Genomic DNA, 21754 nt, shown 5'->3' with positions numbered 1-21754 from the left:
CCCCAACTGACCAAGGGATATCCCACGCCATATGGTGTCATGCTCAGTATACAAACTAGGGGGAAAGTTGGCCAGGAGCTGCTGCTCAGGGGCTGGCTGGGCATCGGTTGGTTGGTGGTGAGCAATTGTTTTTCAGTTGCACCACTTTTCTTTCTTGGGTTTTATTTCTCTCTCTCTCTCTCTCTCTCTCGGGTTATTTTCGTTTTCATTGCTATTATTACTATTACTACTACTACTACTACTACTATTATTATTACATTTCAATTATTAAACTGTTCTTTTCTCAATCCATGAGTTTTCTGACTTCTACCCTTCAAATTCTCTGCCCCCCATCCTGCTGGGGGTGGGGAATGAGTGGCTGCGTGGTGCTTAGTTGCTGGCTGGGGTTAAACCACAGCAGACCTTCAGACACCATGCAGATCTTTGTGTTGGCCTCACAATGGCAGGAGCTGCCCTGTTTTCCTGCCAAGAGAGAACAAGACTTTTCCACAGGAACTCCCTTGCAGTTCCCTGGCCACATCAGCTCATAATCTGTGTGCTGCGAGCCACAGCACTGCTGGGCAACTACCCCATGGCTTTGAGGCAGGGAACGAAGTGCTTTCCTTTGTCTAGGCAGCGGCCACTGCTGGTCTTTAGCCAGTTCCAGGTCCTTCAGACCCTGGTGCAGTTGCAGTTGCATTTCTTGGTTGTTTATATTTGTGTACCTGAGAAAAATTGACCACTGTCCCTCATAAATTCCTTGTGCTTTGAAAAAGAGAGGGGATTTCATCCCATTTGACTGCCTTCAGTTGAGTGGGAATCAGATCACCTAAGTACAGCTGAGTTAGTGACCTGCTGACTCCACTTTCAGTGTCACTGGAGAGAAAGGCCATTTGGAGGCACAGTTTATCCAATAGACTTTAGAATGAGATGAACGTGCACCAAATGGACCTATTTTTCTCCATCAACTATCACAGGAGTCTCAGTAACTAGTTCATATTCAGTCAGGTGAATGACTCATAGGATCAGACTTGTTTTATTTTTAATGGTTGTGGGGTGGCAGGGGGCTGCAGGCAGTCTATCTCTGCAAGATGAGCCCATAACTATGATCAGCTCACACACTGTCATAAAAAAACCTTGGGGAATGCATCACAGAAGAAAAAGAGGTTATTTTCAGATGTAACATACATCGTAGCAAAGTTCCTTGCTATTTTCATGTGTCTATGAGTCATATACTTAGTATTTAAACTGGTTTGAGTCTAGTTCTGAGCATAGCCTTCAGGCAGCACTGGAATGGGGGGAATTCAACTTCTGGTTGCATCAAGTCTTTGCTTTCTACATGACTTCTCTTGAACCGAATGCAGCTGCTACTGCTGCATTAAGCACACAACACTCACATAAAGGTTCAAAATGTCCTCACATGTTGCCAGTACTCTTTGTTGATGTCCAAGGGCCCCCACTTTGTGATGAAAATTCCCTGTCAGAACGGTTAATTTTGAAAGATTTAGTCTGAACTTAGTTTAAACCCATTTGGCCATGTCTGTGATACAATGGTATTAAGAGAATCATCACTGTGTTACACAGCTACAATCTGCTTTCTCTGGCAAGATAAAGCTGTCACCTTTCTTTTATTGCTTAACAGCTGAGAGGATGGATCATAAAACAGTGCAAGGTTTATTGAGAGGTTCCTTAATCATTTGTCCTGGCCCCAGACGCAGTGATAATGTTGAAGATTTCCATTGGCATTCATGCTGCGCTTGCCACAATAGTATGTATGACCTCAACTCAGAAAAACATTATTTTGCAGAAGAGCTCTTACATGTGTTTAGCTTTATGTCCCACTATGGATAAAGACTGCGAGGCTAGGACTTAAGGAGAGTAGTCACCTGTGTAAGCTTTCAGGTGGTATTTCCTGGGTCTATGGGTGTGCTTGAGTAGAGAGCAAAATGCAACCAGGGCATTCCTCAGATCAAGCAAAGTATGGATTTCGATCAACCTTTACTTTTGCCTTCTCGTGCACACAAAATATTATTCATCATGCATCTGTTTTCTTGAATAAAAATACTGATAGTTACTGATGGCCTTGAAAAGAATCAATTTTGAGTCCTAGGCATATTATTTGTGCTACAGGTCCTCAAATAAATTTAGGACTTTAATGGGCCTTTCTTTTACTATCTTATTCTACACATCTTTCCTCCGTTGTTCCAAATACCTCCAGGAGATCCTGAAACACAGCATTAATGCAAAGACCATCTGTGTCAGGCTGGAAAGAGCTGCACATGCAAAAAAAGGGGGTTCTGCAAACGTGGGTTCTGCTGACTCACTCAGACATCCATTTGAAAAGGGTAGGGTACTTTTTCTTAGGCAAGAAACCTAGGAGCTTGTCAAGCATGGAGAAAAGGTGCAAACTGCTGAGCAGCAGCACCTGATGGGAGATTGTCAACACTAATTCTCAAAAAGGGTCCCAGCTTGTACAGTGCAGACTATGCGTGGGATCGTGCATCTGTATGACATGATGCATAAGCCACATACTTGACTAGCATAAATCACAGGGTAATGAACTCAGTGTCTGATTTAAGCCAGCGTCCAAGGTGGGAAAGGCCACTGAATGTACCACTGCTTTTTCTCTTGTTCCTTTCCAATGCTAACTACTTTTAGAGTTTTTCTGGCATCTGAGATTGCTAGGAAGAAGATAGATAGCCCATTACGGTTTGTTTTGGAAGGACAAAAGTTGTAATTATCCAAAAATCACAATGCTAACCCACATTATCATTTCCTGATGTCAATGATGTTGTTCACAGCCCAACTAGAAGAAAGCAGATATTCCTCTTTGAGCTGAAGAATAGTTTTGCAACATATGAAAGGTCAGTGTTATGAAAAAACACAACTTCACTTAAATATGAATCTGATTTTTATCTCTGGGCGTGGGATCCATTCTTAGATAAGATACTTAGAAAAATATTACTAAGAGCAGTAGTAAGCTGAAGAGATAAGAATGAACTACTGAAACCTACTACTTTGATATTTGTAATTGATGAGTTCTACACAAACATTTCTTGTAGGCAATAGCACTATGTCTTTGGCTGACTACAGGCTGTACATTTATGGGTACTGAAAGTTTAGTATATTTGGAGCTTTCCAGTGATACAGCTCCACAGGTAATGTGTTCATTTTGGAGGCGTGTAAAGGACATTGTCCTGGCCCTTTGCCATTGGCTCCTTCCCTACTTTCTTTCTCTTTCAAGCCTTTATGTATATTTTAAGCTTTCTGGGGCCAGAGATCATCATTTTGCTACCTATGTGAACCATGGCAAGTGCAGTGAAGTCCTGCTCCACATCTAGGTTGCAGCCATTGCAACCAACAACTCCCACAATGGTGACAGCTCACCCCAGCTGACTACTAAAATCTGGGTCAACGTAAGGGAAGTGGCAGGAAGAAAAACAGATGTTCTGCTGCACCAGGAGACTGAACAGCTCAGCCTGAGGTAGGTCTCATTAGACTCCCACCTGGTAGAGTATTGGGAGAGGAGTAAAAATAAGCAACATAAAAGCACAGTGGGATCCAAGCAGTACAAGATGATGAGAGCAGAGTGGAAAATGGGAGGGGAACCTGGAAGGAAGGAACTGTAGTTATCAGAGAAACCCTAAAAAAAGGGAGGTAAGCGGAAAATAACTACAGATGACTACAGTCAGGAGAAGCAGACAGATGGCAGCTCTGTCCCTCTTGCCTTTTGTGAGGAGCTGGATCTCCCACAAATGTGAGTGGAGATTTGACCTCTCTACATGCTTCCCTCTGCTCTGTGGCTGAGTAGGGAGCTCCCCTCCTGTTCAAACGCTGATTTTAACTGTTGTGCACTCAATATCACTGTGAGAGTGGATAAAGTCCCTAATCATCACACGAGGCATAGGTTTGGGACACTGTTGAGCCTAACACCTTCCTCCAATTTCATGTTTTGAAACATTTATTCACCTTTCTGTGCAAAGCTGCACTCTTCTAAGTGGGGCTTTGCGGGAGCTGCGTGAGGACACTGACACGATCAATGTGATCTAACAAGTGAACCTTTATTCCCGTGTTTCCAGTGCAATTTATAACCCTCGACCACACCCAATAAATACTGATTGGCTTCATCGCAAATAACAGCCCATAGTCCAACCCGACTGGCCACATTGCGAGTCATGTTCAAGTCACGTTCACAGATGTTCACACCCATCTTCTTCAAGAATTAAAACTGCGTCATTAATGGCGGCTGTCTCTTCTCCTGCACCTGTAAGATGTTCGTGCCCCCTGCACTGGAAGTTGTTTATGCTTTCAGCAGTTCCGGTACGTCTCAGCTCAGATTCTCTGGAAAGGCTGGATTGTTCACATGTCCCTTATTTCATAAATGTCCTCCCACAGGGCTTTTTAGTCAGCCAGAGCATGTTTGCCTATATGTAAACAGGGCTTGAATTTGAACTCCAGTATAAGAAAGAAGTCTCCACATCTGTACGGTGCTAGCAGCCCTGCGGCACATCATCTACAGTATTATTTGAGACGGTAGGAGGTTTTGTGTTTTCATTTGATGCTGTCCTTTAAAGAACAGGATGCCCAGAAATGACTGCTTTGGAAAGATTTCGTGACAATACGCTATTCCGTGCTGCTATGCCATAGCAAAAGGGTACCTGACTGAAGCAGTTCAGTCTGTGCTGTCTGAGGCCACAGGGCTGTGCCTTGCTGGTGGGGCTGATGCACCTTCCATGCTCTTTTCATTTTTTAAGCTTGTAGTTTTGAATGTTTTTAAATTGTGGATAGCTACCTCTATGGTCAAAGTATATAAGGATGAGGGATGTCCAGTCTGTCTGTACTCTAGCAAGTGTTTAGAAGAACATTTTATGTGAGAGTATTTTAGTAGTCTCAAAGGAGTCAATCCAAACAGATCAGGTGGTATTCACTGTTCCTGTTTTGGTTCTTAGGTAGATTGGAACAAAATTAGGTGCTTCTCTTCAGTTGTTTTATACCCCAGCTAGCTGCGGTAAGACTTGTTTGACCAAAGATCCACCACACTGATACCTCTTGTGATCTGGTGAGCCTGGGCTTGCTGGGCAGCCAGCAGAAAGACTTTGAAATGAATCACGTTCTAAAAGTGTCTGCATTTCTCTGTCTTGGCTATAGAGGGAGCCGAGAGTGACAAGCTCAAAGACAAAATAGATGTCCACACTGTAAGAATCTACAACTATTTGGGATTCAGCCCTCCCTTAAACGTTAGCAACGCCTTCGGCTCACCATCTTGCCTAGTGTCAGCAGTGCTCAGAAGGAGAGATCGTACTTTATCTCAGTGCTGCTGTCACAAGAAAGGGCATCAGGAAATTCTGTACTGGATCGAGATTCCTGTGAAGAAGTTACAAAGTCAGTTGTAAAATCTTTTCCGTCCAGGAAGAAGTCAAATAGAAGAAGAAGTAAGACAATTAATCTCACATTGCAGTGGTAGGCAACTGCTGATCCCGTTCAAACTGCAGAGCTTGGATTGGTGTTAGGAAACATGAAGAGAGTAGAGGCAACAGATTCACTTCAGGGTTGAATAGCCCAGGCAACGCTGAACGGCGCTGGAGCTGACAGAGAAGTGATAACTCAGTGCCACAGGCTCTGTGTGAGTTTTGGATGACCACGGTTTAGTTAATTAGGATACATTTCTGATGACTGCAGAGGGAATTCTGTAATGAGCACTGCTCCTTCCATTTCCTCTGACTGTACTACTCTAATTTCCAATATATGAAAACCAGTAAGAGAAGGAACAACCTGCACACATAGCCAGGCTTTGTCAATATCACTATGATGCATCAATATCAGAGGTACTTTTTTTTTTTTTTAATTACCACAATTCAAATCCTATTGGAGGTGCATTTTTTGGTATAAAAAAGACTTCTACTAATATAACTTCTCCCCCTTTCTATGTAATAGTAGTTGTGATGGCATAAGTTAGTTAATTTCAGTGTACTCAGTCCACATTAAGGAACTTGTCTAGCTTTAGAAATACAAAAATCCTTAAAACAGCACAAATTCTTGCTTTAGATAAACCCAGAGATCTGTGCTTACCATGAGGAGGTATGTATACTTTTTTGGTACTCTTTCATCTCAGGCTTAAAACTTATTTTGCTCATATAATAATCATTAATAAAAACTCTTGATGTTTAAGTAAAAGAAATGGAAAAGCCAGTCCCAAACTACTGACTTTTACAAGAACCGCAGGGATATGTCTTCTAATTTACTGCATATTGTAATCCCATTTTACAAGTTCGCTGTACATTCAGTCTCGTTTAGAAGTCTCGGATGCTGATGCAGCTAGAACATCTTTATACCACAAAGAAAGAAAATCTTGTAAATGGTTAATAGAGTTTAGTTTTAATATCTGTGGTCCCATTACAATGCCAGCCCTGGTCCTACACTCGCATGTTTTGCAAGGTCAAGGAGGCAGTTTGTGAATAGGAGTGAACATAAGCTGCGGTTCTTAGAACAAATAGGTCTTGACACATTGACCTCAAACTGAATTTCAACTTTCCTAGATCAGCAAAATTCTGAGTAGCTTGTTTGTAAAACTGTCTTGAAATTCAGTTACTGGTGCTAAGTATCCACATTCCTTCTGAGCTATTTGTCCATAAGTATTGAGATGGGCTTTCCAGTTTTCACCATATATGAAATGTATGAGAAAGCATCCACCTATGAAAAACAGCCATCTGTATAATGAAACACGGCAGCTTGCTAGAGTACAATGTAATGTTCTGTATGGTCATAAAAGAAGAGCAAATAACTTATTCTGAGTTAACTACATAGGGAATTTTAGGTCAGTGGAAGGTAATTACCCAAAAATGAACTTGGCCCGTATGTACAGGCTAACATCTGTATTGTTGCAAAATAAATGCCACAGATGTTTTAATAACAAATAACAGATGCGCTCAGTGCCTGGGTTTCAGATCTCATCTAAAAATGTTCCTCTGATAGGTGACCCTTTCCCCCGCCCCTTTCCCAGTCCTATACAGAGCACTCACTTGCTACTGGTTCAGACTGCAGGCTGCTACACACCTCATAGCCAGCTTCCTATACTTCAGCTTTGCTTTTAAGAACTGGTGTTTTATTTATGACAGCTGGCACTACGTCCCTTTATTTGCAAGTCAAAAAGTACAGTCAATTCATGACCAGAGCAGCTGAGAGCACCAGCCCAGCGCAACACAGCCATTTACAAAGATAACCTTTTACTTGGGTTGGAGGCAACAGTTTTCAGCAGATTTGGTGAGTCAGTGGAAATAAATACTCAATGCCTTGATAAAGGCACAAACACAGATGTTGGAAAGCAGCAGCCAAGGAAACTAGTATTGTTACGGGGTGCTGTGCAACATCAAGTTTCTGTTAAACAGGTATTTTTTAGGTGAATAACTTTAAACTGACGGGGTAGGTCTTTGTAGGGAGTGTTCTCCCATGGGAATGGAGAACGGTCATGTACATCATGCAGGTGGAAAATGCAAGGACTGTGCTAACGCCGCTGCACAGCCACAGCGCTGAGGCTGCACTTCAGGCCACTTTGGCTGACTTGGGCATGACCCAAATGTCAGTCAGGATGGGAAATGGCAGATGCATCCTGCACTTTGCAGCACGTTGAATGTTGTGTTTGTGTGCCATGTGGATGGGCCCTTGTACTCAGGGCAGCTTCCAGCTGTATCAGCTGCCCCTGCAGTGGTGTCTCATGGCTGGCACCGGAGTTTTGGCACGTGAGGTGGCTTGCTGCAAAGGCACATGGGTTCTGCTGACCAGCCTAGCTCATTGTCTGTGGGGGTGACCTGGGATTCGCGCTGGCATGGCTGGCGAGCTCAGGCACAGCAGCGATGCAATCAGTGTCTGACAGGTTCCCTGGGGACAGGGGTACAGTAAAGTCTGCATTTGTCACACAGCTCTGATGGCTGTGATGGAAGGGGTGAGGAAGTGAGTATCTCCACTTCCCAATTTATATGGGCACAAATCGTGCAGACCAGTCTGCTGCCAGGCACTGTCAAAGCCCAGCACGTCTCTGTGCACTCCTGTTTACCCAGGTACTCTGAGCTGCCCCCAATAGTGTGCTGCCTTTTTGTACAAGTGCTCCATGTGCTACACTGGTGACCAGCTATAAAGGTACTGGCATTCTGACTTCCCCCTTCCCTTCCAGAGGACATCTCTCTCAGCATTGGAGCGGTCAGAACAGCAAATCAGGAGAGCATCCAGCCTGGAAGAACTGCTTCGCATCACTCACTCTGAGGACTGGAAGCTGTGGAAATGTAGGCTAAAACTCAAGAGTCTGGCCAATTTAGACTCCCGCTCTGCATCACATCGCTCCACTAGATTTGCTGCTGCTTTCTATGATATTGATACACTGAAAGGTAGGTGCAGGTTTGTGGCTGAGTCTGATCTCAGCTTCAGAACCACTGATTTTTGTGCAGTAAAGCATTAAGTACCAGGGGTTCCCTAGAATACACCCATACTGGAAACAACAGGGCACTCAAGAAAATTACTTTGTATGAAAAAATGTCAGGCAACAGCTGGAGTATGTCTCCCTCTTTTGTGACCAAATCAGGCTTATTTTTCTCTGCATACTCTCCAAAGGGAAGATGTATTATATACGAATTTGTCAGTGCACAGAAAGGAGGGGAAATCAACATGCAAAGAACAGGTCGGAATGACTGGCTGAGGGGTCAGCCAGCAGCACTGTGCTAAATCTCGGAATTTTCTTGCAGGCAGAAACAAACGAGTTTTACTGCGGCATACAAACCCTTTTTCTTGTTATTAGGTGTGCTCTGATATAAGGCACTGCATCAGCAGCAGCATCTGGGTGGGAACTGCAGAGGAAGGTGGTGTTGCTCTAATCTCAGTCTATTTGAGGAAGTCTCTCCAGAGAGAAGTAGATCTTGAACTGACACTTGAATGCAGCAAATCAGAATCTATTCCCTCATCTGGAGCAAAAATTAATATTGTTCCTTGTAGGTGAGGGACTCAACAGGCATTATACGTTCACAGATGTAAAATAAAGGATCAGTTACTATATGCTGGTGTAGCAAATGGATATCCTACAAGAAAGCTACACTGCAGCCTAACAAAGGATAGACAGAGCTATTCTTTTTTGTTCAGTCTTTACCCTGAAGTGATACGATCATATCACTTTCCTTTTCAGAAATCTGACATTGCTGATCCTGTTCCAATATCACTTTTACAATAACCACAGCTGCATTTGCACACCATTACTCAGCTAAATTATGGCTGAGCAAAGGCCTTAACTTGCTTCTCTGAGCAGAGAGAAAAGCAGACATAACTGCCAGTCTGAAAAGAATTTGCATATCACAGGCATGGTTTTAAACTTCTCATAGAAATTTTGTATAGAAAAAAAAGTTAAATCCAATACACATTGGTAGAACAACTAAGAGGGCTTTAATTAATGAAAAACATTTTGTTTACATACCTTTACAAGTCTACACAGCAACGTTAAAAATCCACAGAGTTATTAAAAGTAGTACCCAGTGTTAAATGGTGTAATCCTCTACCCACTATTGCTCATCGACTGAGCACCATCATTTCCTAAAAATTAAAATATTCCTTTTGTCAAAACAGCAAGACAAGAGGGTGTCATCAAGTGTTACTGAGGCAGTGCATATTGCAATGGGCTTTTTTCCATGCCAGAATAATGTTCAGGTAATAAAGTCAGATAACTAGTCATATAGATGCAATTTTCTGCTTGGAATAGCTGTTAGGTTGCTTCCTACTTTCCCTTTAAAAGTCTAACTCTAGACGCAGAGGAGTCAGCTTTCTCACTCAAAGTCAAGCCACTGAAATTTAAGTTAAAAAAGGCTTATTGAGTGATCTTCTCCATTCTTCCATTCAAAGAGGAATTATCCAAGGACAGAAACCCCTTTTGTTCTAATATCTTAGTATGTTCAAGGTACTAAAGCTCCTTTTAAAAAAAAACAAGCCTATAAACATGTATTTCTTTTCCACACCCTTTCCAGTCATTAAGCTTTGACCTTTTTGCCAAGCGAATCTAGTTTTTTTTAATGAAGTGTTTTGACAAGAAGGCTGGGTCAAGGTTCCTCATTGTTTCACTGCTAGACCATCTTCCACAGCACCCTAAACTCCAGCAGGGCAAATTCACTACTTTCTTCCTCCTTTCTAGAGCTTTAATGTTGAATTCACTGAAAGCTCATCTCACCCTGTCTAACCACAGCCTCCCCCCAAGCAGCTCAGCTCACCTAGGACTGCAGCACTTTCAAGCTGGAGTGTGTATCGGAGCAAAATTTCTCAGCAGATGCCCTGTGCTTGCTCACAGAAAAGATCAGGGTGACCACGGTGCTTCCGAACAAAATGTGACATCCACTTCTTTGACCGTCCCTTCCTATAACACCCTTCTGCTAAAGAAGTGGTTAATAAAGTGAGGGTGTGTGCCATTGGAAAGGTCATCACCGCTTACACTCATTGAAGTGACATCTGAAGTGATTACATGCACATACCTTATTGAGTTTGGCAAACACTTCATTTTCTATTTTAAGGCCTAGGATTAGATTGCTGTTTTGATAGACTAACATTACTCTAGAAATTTCTACTGATTTTAGTGACTCTTCTCTTAATTTATGCTGTAAAATCAGAATTCGGACGCCAAGCTCTTATTTCTTGTACTTTTTGCATAACTGGAAAATGGAGTGAATCAATCCTGGGGAAGGACTTTGCAGGAATAAACAAACTGATCGAAATATACACAGTGAGTTGAAGAAAAACTTAAAAATAGTATAAGGAAAGTCAGGTAGGAAAGAGAGAAATAAATGCTCATGTGAAGACAAAGAATAGCATGTAGATTAAAAGTATTCCAGAATTATTTTTTTTTCAGAACTTTGCTGTGCTGTAAACATATGAATTGCTTGCACAATAGTAGGGAGGTGGACTGCATTGGAAGAGAAAGCAATTTTCTTAATAGCATAGAAGTTGCTTTTGATCTTTCAGAAGCCTGATGGAGGGGGGCAGACAGTAAAAATGGTTTTCATAATTTTAAGAAGGACTTAAAGCATAAGCAATGATGACTTGAGTAATTCAATAACTTGAATCAGGTAAGCAAAAGCCAAAAAAAGCAGGGCCACCTCTTAATAAGACTCGAGATAATATTATGTAAATGTCGCTGTTTTCTCCCTCTGGTTCAGTCAGTTAAGGCATCATTCCTTCTCACAGTCAGAATTTAACAGACCAGTCTAAAATAAATTACTAGTCTACAACAATTCAGTATTTGAAAGATGCCACAGTGTTTTGAATAGATAAATCATGCCTGAATTCATATTCCTGTTATCCAAACTTGAACCCCCTGATGGTACTGAGGTGTGAGAGTGTTTGTCTTGGATTTCATTAGATATTTGGGAAATGGTGTTCGCTGGCTGACATTCAGTAGGAGTATTAATACCCTCTGACCAGAATCTGTTAATCATTAATGTGCTTTTGCAGCCAGGCCCAGGCTCTACTGAGTCTGTGGTGGGGTATACACAAAGGGAGGATAAAATGACAATAAGGAGGTCTACCCTGGAGAAAAGGAGAACAGGGTATGGGCCAGCTTTGTCAGACAGACACCATGGAGCTGACTCTTGGATAGCGGAAATTGATGCAGCTCTGCTTAACCCACTGGAATTAACAGAGATTTTGGTTATCCACTTTGAAAGCTAAAGGCGGATAAATGCAGCGACCTCTCTGCCAGTGCAGCTGGTGTAAGTTACTGGGATAATTTTGCACTCAGACTCTCTCTGGTCCTTAGATCGATCCAAGTAAGTGCAAATCTATCCAAGTAAGTGCAAATGGCCTGCCAGCACTTCATTTTTATTTATATAATGCTTCTGCTTCACTAATCAGAGGTTTAACTTTGCCATGATTGCTCATAAAAATAGTGTTTTCTCCAGTCATAGATGAGGAATGGCAAAAGACTCAATGCGTGCCACGGGAAACCTGCGTGGAAGTTGCCAAAGAGCTGGGTACAACAACCAACAAATTTTTCAAGCCTCCCTGTGTGAACGTGTTCAGATGCGGAGGCTGCTGCAATGAGGAGAGCCTGAGCTGCATGAATACAAGTACAACTTACGTGTCGAAAACGGTAAATGAGGCGATTCATCTGCTTTCTTTTTACCCTGGCTCTCCAAGAAGGGAAGGGAAGGAGGATGTTTGGTTTCTGAGATCCTGTTATGAAAGATCTGTCTGCACTGTCACAACAAAGAGAAGAATTAATTTTTTATCCATGCGGAGTGAATGCAGGCATGTGTAATAGCATTTTACACTCATGTTGCATTATTAAAAACAGATCTATCTGTGTAGAGATAGGAATACCTGAGTTTTAATGATCAGTGCCAAAAAGTAAGCATAAAGAGAGTAGCCAGAGAGCTTCTTTCTAGAGACTCCCTCTAGTGTCTATGTAGATGAGATATCTTGCTCCAGTGAGTGACTGAGCAGAGCTCCAAGTTTAGTACTTTGCATCAGCTCTACAGATGAAACCATCTGTGTTCGTATCTACAGAAGGAGCACAAGAGACTGGTCCTCCTTGATGAATCTTCACCTTGTGCATCCCTACTTATACTTGGTAACACCTTTTGACTTGAACTTGAATATTAAATTCTACTTATTAAAAAGGCTTTTCTTTAAATCAGAACAAAGATCAAAGGCAGTTGTTTTAAAAAGAAATTTGAAGTCCTCATGGGGAGTAGGTCAAATTCAATTATGTATTTGTTTCAGGTTTATTGGAATGTAATTCCACTGTGTCTGGTTGTACTGGAATATAGTCGGAGTAAAATAAATCAGGGCCCGTGCTTCTTGCGTCAATGTTCGTTAATTGCTTTCATTCCACATCAGAAGGAAAAAGCTGTTATGAACTGTTGGCCACACACAAAAGACATCTGATCAGCTCAGGGAGCTAGGTCAGGCCAAAAAGTATTTATTTATTTATGTGTTTTTGGAGCAGCGGTTCATAAGTTTGTTGAAAAACTGCAGTTTTGCAGTGTGTAACATTCCTTTAGCATCCTTCAAAATAACCATTCCCTCAAAAGCCCCCAGCTAAGTTCCGTTCCTGGATACACCACCACCAGTCCAGATTTACTCCTCTAAAATGAATGGAATTACTCCCATATTAGTGAGATCATTTTCTTTTTCCTTGGTATAAAATATTCAGTGAAGGATATTCATGTCACCTAAAGTCAGACACTCTGTCACCTAAAATTAAATGTCTAAGCAGTCTGGCTTAGGAATATTTCTCAGCCCCTGCATGTGGATGCAGTGCTAAGCCAAGACATGCTGGCATGTGAAGACGTACCATGTGCTTTGGTTTCTGTGGGAAGGAAGCTGGCTTGTGGGGGCAAAGGCTGTGCGGGTCACTTCAACCGCTCCCACACTCAGCTGCCCAAGGAACCAGGGCTTCCACAAGGCCACTCAGAAACCACCCTAAGCAATTTGGATGCACTGAAGGTAGGATGTTTGGCTCCTTAGACTCTCTCTATAGTCAACAGAAAGATGTTTCCAGGATGATTCCCTGCAGGAACCCAGCTGAAGCCAAATGAACTCTCCTCTATTTACTCCTGTTTCTTCCCTCCCTGAGAACAGTGCGGGGGTTCAGTTAGGACCCTAAAGATGCATGCTGTGATTATACCCTAGGACAGTTAAAATAGTTCTGTCCATAAGTGGTTGAGATTCAGTAGATAATATAACTGAGAACAAAGTTCCCAACACCTATATCTTTCCCATTTGGCCTTAGCATCCAAAGACACTTTTGAGTGTATTTGGAAATAATTTTGAATGATCTTGGGTGTTTAATAGCTGGTAATACGGCACCGGACCACTGTTTTGGCAAGTTCTTACCTTGATGGGCATCGCTTACCCTTCAAAACCCTCAGTGCCCACCTGCTCATTTATACCTATGGTAACTATCTCTAGGAAATAGCAAGAGTGGGAATAATGGTGGCAAAGAATAAGAGGTTTTGAATTAACCACAAAATATTAACTGTATAATGTAAACTGAAAATTAAATGTTATTTCACCCACCTAGCTCTTTGAGATCTCGGTTCCCTTGACAAGTGTTCCTGAGCCTGTGCCAATCAAAATTGCCAATCATACAGCCTGTAAGTGCCTATCAAATACCCAGCGCCATCAGTACACCATCATACGAAGATCTGTCCAGTACCCAGAAGAAGATGGGTAAGTTCCCTCATTTACAAACTTCCACAGGTCCAAAGTACGAAAATTATTTTGTTCTGATGTGGTCATTATAATGTTCCATTCACTTGCTGTTGTTCCAACAGTTTCTCCAAATAGCTTGACTATCACTCAGGGTTAGAAAGCTTTAACAGAACCTGGCGAATTATAAGCAAATGGACACCAGAATCCAACAAACAGCAGGCTAGTTCAGCAGCATCTGGAGTCATTAAGACATTTAGGCGCTTGAGTGGGGACTCAAGGTGCACATATTAGCACTATGCTCCACTAGATCTGTTTGGGCATGTGTGCATAGACTTTTTCAATTTGACACGAGCAACCCTGCTTGTGCATTATTTAGCCAGGGCACACAGAGTGCTCAAGCTAAAGCCCTCTGCCATACGTCATGGCACATCGGGTACAAAGGAAACTAGTCCCAAGGTTTTCTGTTTGCAGCAGTAATGCACACAGGTGCCATGCCTGCATGCAGTGCAAGCGGCAGACCCAGCATACCAGCAGGCTCATTTTGCCAAATGACTACAGTGATGCTCCTATTTTAATTCCTATCTTTTTTTTTTTTTTCCTTCTAGATGCCCCTTTACCAACAAACTTTGCCATAATGGATGGATCTGGGATAGTGACAAATGTGAATGTGTTCTAGATGCACAGCACCCCAGCAGGCAAGATGGTAAAGATGAAATTTAAAATGGACGTTTTTGCTTACTATCTACAGGCTGCTTATGTTTCATTTCAGTTTTGTCCCATTTTTTCATTGTGAGAGTTACAGGTTTTTTCCATATCCTTAGATAGGCTTGGCTTATGGCGTAGAAACTCACCTGAAAATAAACATTTGTGTGTGATTATCCCCATTTCATGTTTTTTGCTTGGATGTTTTACTCCTATATTCACAACGTGAATCGGAAATAAGAAAGTATTAAACAGAGTTAGTGAAGTATGAATGCTGGATAAATTTTTATATTACATGGGTCTTAAATTGTATGATGGGCATTAGAGAAAACTTTTTAACTGTAGAAAAAAATATGCCCCACCATATATTGCATGGGGAAGGTGCTGAATCTTTATTGTGGGAAATTCTTAAGAACAGACTTAATCAGGAATAAGATTAAAGGTAAAATCAGTCCTGCCTATTAGATGTAGTCAGTGCAAAAGATTATATGACCTTTCAAAAGATTTGACTATTTTTTACGATAATATTAAGATATTTAGGAAGCTTTCAAACTGATATGCCATAGATACTCAGGGGTATGCATGAATACCTCTTCAGGTCTGTGGAAGGATATGGAAGACGGTAACATCTGTAGAAGTGTACACTACTTCCCTTCTCCCTCTGCTTTTCCTGGAAAACTTTAATCTGTCAAAGAAATTTGCAGGAAATATTCTGGGGCGTAACTGTGTAAGTCTAAAGATACTTACTAGCAGTAAACACGACGAGAAGTTGAAGATTCTCCAAGCCCTGTATAAGGTTTTTAAAATATTATTTTTCTCAGGAAATTGTACTGGTCAAAATAAAATTGTCCTAGCACTAGAGCAGACGGGCAGAGAAGGAAGCCTTGCCTTTGTGGTTAACCGACATGCAGCAAGCAAAAGAATAAACCATCCATGGCAACAATAATCTGGCAAGCAATGCCCAGACTAGCAAACTAAAATAAAACTAAATAACCTCACAAACTGTTGATTACAATCTCCTAATGTTAATAAGGAAGAGATCAGTTGCACAGTGGTTTCCGTAGAATCTGTTCTCACTTTGGATCCGACCATTTGACCATTAGGTTAGATAGTTAAGCTCAAGTTAAACTTTTCACTCAAGAAAGGATTAGTACTTTATATTTCAAAGTCCAAAGGACTGTGAATAGCCAGAGTCCTCTTAACTCTTAGCCTTTTGTAAGGTCAGCTTGGAACACTAAAATTTACGGCTTGTCGAATTACAGCTTTTGTTGATATAGACTCAATATTTCCTCAGATAAAATATCATTCTATGCAGTACGTCGTGTTTGGAAGTGGCTTGGACAAAATAACTTCAAATCTGTCTTTGAAGTTGAAACAAAGTGAGATCGAAAGACTCTACACCACTTCACATATGCCAAGCTTTATCACCCCAAGGAAGGAGTTTGCCTTCCAAGAATTTGGGGCAGATTGCTTCCTCCCTTCCAATAGGACTTGGATTTTATGCTGTCTGGATATTGGTTTTCCAGCATTAAGAAAATAATAATGAAGGTTTCTTGCAAGTAATGTGCAAGCCTTTTCTGGCCGCTGAGATCAGAGCTGAGGCTGCAAAGGTCACGGATGCAGGTTACATTCCACATTCCGTAGGTTAAATCCAAGAGCTAATTGTAAAACTACAGGAAATTACCTTCCCAATGACACATTATATGCCATGACCTTTAACCGGGGATGTGCTGCTAGCATTTTAATAAAGCTTTCCCACACTATGTTCCCCTTCTGCTAGGATTAGCCTCATATTGTAGTCCAGATGTGTATTTTGAGGGAAGATAGATGAGGTATTAGGCAGTGCATTCACTTGGCTGGGGTATTGTTTCTGAAACAAAGAATTTTCTTCTATCTTTAACTGACAAGTGTGCATACGCTCCTTATTGAAGTGCTAGACCAGCTCACATCTTACTAGACATAGTATTACTTTTCCAGAAATTTGTGTATGTATAGTGAAGTAGTGGACACTGAGTGGCGAGTGTGACGGTTTGCATGTATGCACATTTTTGTCATGGGTATAGACTAAATCGTTTTTGAGATTTTCTTTTTAAAGCCTGCTGTCCAGTAAAGATTTGTGCATCTCCAGGCCTAACACCAGGCTCTTTTAACGTACAGATCTGAAATAAAGTATTTCTCTGCAGGGTTCAACCCAGACGAAACAGCAGTATTAGAGTAAGTGAAATAATCAGCCCAATCCTCTCAAGTCCTTTTCTGCACTATAAGTTACAACAGAAATTCTGAGGACTAGAATTTGTCAGAGAGTACACATGTGAGCCCTAGTGATTGCAAAGAAAGAGCTGGTCTCTTCAAAAGCAGATTCAGACATGTAAAGCTTGCTGCTAAAAGATGCATGTGCTATTGCAGGACTCCCTCCTCTTGCTGAGCTGGCTATGTGTGGACAACATATGGAATTTGATGAAGAAAATTGTGAATGCATCTGTAGACAGAAGTGTCCCTCAGATTTCTTTCAAAGTAAAGAGAACTGCAGCTGCTATTTGTGTAGGGAGAGCCAGGAGAGCTGTGCTCTAAAACACAAGATATTTCATGCTGAAACCTGCAGGTAAGTGTTCATTGTCATTCAGTGTCTATGCTGCAAGATATGAATTAGCTTGTGTAGACGCTGGAGGTGCAAGTCCTGAATTAGCTAGGAAGTCCACCCAGAATAAAATACCTTGCTGCACTTAAGGAGGTAATAACAATAGATATTTACAATATTTACCTCACAGAAGGAATCTAAGCTTTAATTAACACGTTTTAAAGAAATCTGGACAACGATGCTATTCAACTACCAATATTTATTACTTTTTTCCCCTAATCTTAAGGGAATGACGGTTAAAAATGTGCTAGAACTGAAGGTACTGTGTGGCACAGGGGATTTACAGTGAGATACCAAGTCTTGCATTTGTCGGTAGGTAAAACCCATCCTGTGTTCTCTGTCACAGCTAAATGCAATCTCATGGATGTCTAGGGACAAAGGCTTCCTAAGATGGCACCCACACCACACAGCTCATTCCTTCTTCAGTTTGTCCTCAGAACAAGTGATTTCTAGAGCTAATGCAATTTTGTACACATACAAAGCCACTCAGTCAGCTCTGATTCCACTGAGAAGCTGGAAAACTGTTCTGGGGCTGTTACACCCCCCATGCATTTCCGTAATCCTTTTGTGTAACTAGTTCTGAGGTTTATCTGGCAAAACTTAGATAGAAAATATCCCCTTAAAATACCCTTTCTTATGCATTAGTTTATTTTTCAAATTTCTCGGAAAGCCTTGGTCCCCTGTAGAGACCCAGGAGTATGCAGTGGTCAGTCTGAAATTTTATGTAAGGACAGTCAGCATCCAGTTTCCCCGGGTACCATAGCAGAGCTGCAGTTCACTGAATTGTCACCCACAGGGTCCATTCTCATAGACTCCCTAGGATCATTCATGGAGAAGCAGCTGTGGAAGAAGTAAACTTTGCATCTTCAGGTTCAGCTTTGAAAATACAGACAAACATAAAATAGTTGACAAGTATAAAAATGGCTAAAAGAATCAGCAGAGCTGAAAGTGAGCATGAGAGACTTGGTCATTTATGTGTTTCATACAAGTGGAAAGGGATCAATGCAATCATTTTTTAACATGAGTTTGGCTTATAGAAATTACCATTATCTGGACACAGGATTTCTATGCCAGACTTTTATGCCCACTATTCCTGGGGAACCAAAGCTGAAGCATCAGGTGAGCTAAGGTACTTCGCAGGCTTTAAGGGCAGCACTATCCAGTGCTGACACTCTGGACTTCATCGCTCTCAAGAAACGAAAGCAATACTTAGGTCGAGACTGTGGACAAATCGACAACAGCAAGACATGTTGCTGTAGACAAAAACTGTCAGGCAGCAAATTCCAGTCTCCCTGTGTTGTAGGGAGTCGACACTTTCCCAAACATTGTCTAGAAAGCATTGCAATGTTCAGTGATTAAAAAGTTGAGGAATGTGACAGTGAAGAATTATGATATTACAATGCTTCTCTCTTTTTTCTCCTTTATCAAACAGCTGTGAAGACAAATGTCCATCACAACCCAGAACATGCCCAACTGTAAAACCGGTGTGTTCCAGGCATTGTCGTTGTCCGAAGGAGAAGAGAGGTTCTCATGGGTCCCAAAGCAAAGAAACTCCTTGACTGAGCTTCCCCTATTCTCCAAAAATCCACTGCTTTGCAAAGTAGCTGTCACTGACTTTCAAACAATAGTAAACATGAACATCTTCCACATTAATAGCAGAAGAATGAATCCAGTCTGCATTTATTTATTAGAGTAATCACTAACTGCAGGTGAATCCTCTGGGACGTTGATAATTGCTCTCTAAGAGGTAACAACACCTGATGAATTGCTGGCTGCGTGGAAGAGCTAGCAGGAAGAGACAGTTCAATGTTATGGAAGATGAAACTGGTATATTGGTACCAGTCACCAGCCAGTCTTTCAGAAATTGAGACTAGATAGGCTCAGATTAGCCTCTGAATCCTTAGCTAATGCAGCTCCTGGGTGAAACTTTCTTCAGAAATTCAGTGTACACGATTTGGCTTCTAATAGGTTCAGCACTGAGTTATTTGATCTACTGTCCAGCTTTGATTATCATTTTGAGTTTATTGTACAACTACTGTCAGATGTGCCATATTTAAGTGTATATAAGAAAATAAATACATCAGTTATTCAAGTGGTTTTGATTTTTCTCTGTTATTTTAAAATTCTGCCCAACAAAAAGAAAACAAGAAAAAACCCAAAGCTATCTCACATACAGCCTTCTTACGTTTGTCCCACTGTGACTGGCTTCTGCCCAAACCCGGGTCAAAACAAGGTCACTTGATCCAATAGTTTCAGCAAAGAAGAATGATTTTTCCCATGTCTGCCCAACAGCCATGTGTGATTTATTTATTTGTTCCTGGTGTTGTGTATTAATCTTCCGGTGGGGATAACAGCCACGCTAGTGCTAACTCTTCAGTGATTTTTGGAAAGGCATGGTTCACTAAAAGATGATTTTCCTTTTAGCTTACCATGCTATGAAAATATCTCCTTTGCACTGAAATTCCTTTCACCAGTGTGAGGCCTGAGTGACAGTGTTTTAACCAAATCAAGTACAAGGACAGCTTTATGCCTTGAGCCACTGATGTCTGGACTGAGCCAGTCCAGAGAAAACATTGTGAGCAGTAATCCTGAACTGGAAGTGATAGTCTTGACGACTGAATCATTTTTTCTCCTTTGTTGAATTCTCCAATTCTACACTGCACTCCGTGAATGAAGGGAACAGAGCAAATTAAACAACTGCTACAGAGATGAAAAGCTTGACACAACACAGGGAAGAGACAATGGCTTTTTGATGTGCATCTGAGATTTTTTTTGTATTTATATAGGGAAGAAAATAGATCGCTTTAAAATAAAATTACAGCAAAATACTGTAAGATTGACTGAATTGTTGGACAAAGCACCAAACAATTTAACGTGTCTTTTGTCTGAGTAAGGCATTTAGGATTTGACCCTGGATAACTGCTCTGAGCCCTTCCCAAGCTGTCTGTGATCTAGGTCTGTGCAAACGTACCGGCAGGCTGTTTTTGTTATCTGTGCTGGCAACTGGCCTGGGATGCTCTGACCAAGCAACGTGATCTGACCCGTGAGCGCACTGGGCAGGGCCCCTGCAGCAGGGTAACCTACTGGTCTGCACTGGGCTTGCCTGCTGAGGGGTCTCCCCCAGAGCGAAGGCCACATGCAACTAGCACGCACTCTGCATGGACAAGGGGAACGTGACCTCAGTGCAAACCCAGGTGAACCAGCTTGGCAGTAGAAGCACGCCCTTACACTTCCCTCACTCCTCTGAGAGGCTTTAAATACTGATGTGTGTTCATCGTGGGTGAAGTCCCTGAGCTATACAAGGGTCCACAAAACGAACGAACTGCCCCACCACTTCTCACCTAGCTCAGTCAGGGGCAACCCCGCCTTGTGGTTGGATTGCCGACTGGCTACAGCATTAGCACATTTCTCAGAAAGGCAGGGAGCTGCAAAGGCAAACCAGACACTTAACTGGTGGCACTGGAGGCGTATGGAGTAAAAAGAGACCTTTGTGTGAAAGTATACAACAGCTCAATTCTGTGGAAAGAGTTTAAGTTTTGCATTTCCTAGCTTTTCTTAAATTGAAGTTTTGCAACTGGAACCCTGCATTAATTACGCCTGAGTCTCATCAATGTTGATCTGTAGAGGCTTCCTCAGTTTTCTGTCCTGACCAGTGAATATATTAACTTTTTTTACAGAACAGAACTGCTCCAACCTGAGAGACAAATAAGTCAACTCCAGAAGGCTCTTAGATAAAGCAGTCACCGAGGGGCTGAAAACTGTTTCTCACTGAGGCAAAGAGGGATATTAACATGAACCACCTAACACCCAGAAGAGTGCCATAGCCATTAGGATGCCCGGGTGAGAAAGTCACCATTGCTGACTACCACTGTGAACCCTGCTCTGAGGTTTTCACACCTTCCTAGACCACTGAAAACCAGACCTGTGCCTGGAGGTCTGAAGATCCCAATGGGAAGGAGTGAGATATCATGTCCGCAGGCTTTGTTGAGCCTAAGCCTCTGGGTAAATTTAACCCTTAAGCTCAAAATGTTGTGCTTACCTCTTATGAATCACTTTGTGAAATACTTAGGTAAATATTTTTGATAGAAACATACTCAAATAACAGAGAATGTGTGATCATCAAAACCACACCTGAAGGTCAATGTAAAATTCAGAGTTATTTTCACATTTCATCCTCCATGGGTTCTTTTACCTGTGAGGGGTTTCCATTTTGCAGCAGTGATGTACCATAGAGCTTATGGAATCAGAACAGGTCATAGGCTT

At 41.8% G+C, this 21754-nt stretch overlaps 1 protein-coding gene across 1 annotated transcript in view; it reads left to right on the top strand.

Annotated features, from left to right (window-relative positions):
* VEGFD (vascular endothelial growth factor D) overlaps window positions 1-19050 on the top strand; it is a 29782-nt gene extending 10732 nt beyond the window's left edge. The window contains exons 2-7 of the mRNA XM_009956080.2: window positions 8147-8357; window positions 11895-12085; window positions 14021-14169; window positions 14757-14854; window positions 17260-17455; window positions 18924-19050. Coding sequence (XP_009954382.2) covers window positions 8147-8357; window positions 11895-12085; window positions 14021-14169; window positions 14757-14854; window positions 17260-17455; window positions 18924-19050 — 972 coding nt within the window. The remainder of the gene's footprint in view (window positions 1-8146; window positions 8358-11894; window positions 12086-14020; window positions 14170-14756; window positions 14855-17259; window positions 17456-18923) is intronic.
* Window positions 19051-21754: the final 2704 nt, after the last annotated feature.

Source organism: Leptosomus discolor, chromosome 1, assembly GCF_034619465.1.
Source record: "Leptosomus discolor isolate bLepDis1 chromosome 1, bLepDis1.hap2, whole genome shotgun sequence".
NCBI classification, from domain to species: domain Eukaryota; kingdom Metazoa; phylum Chordata; class Aves; order Leptosomiformes; family Leptosomidae; genus Leptosomus; species Leptosomus discolor.
This window is presented reverse-complemented; position numbering and strand designations above follow the sequence as displayed.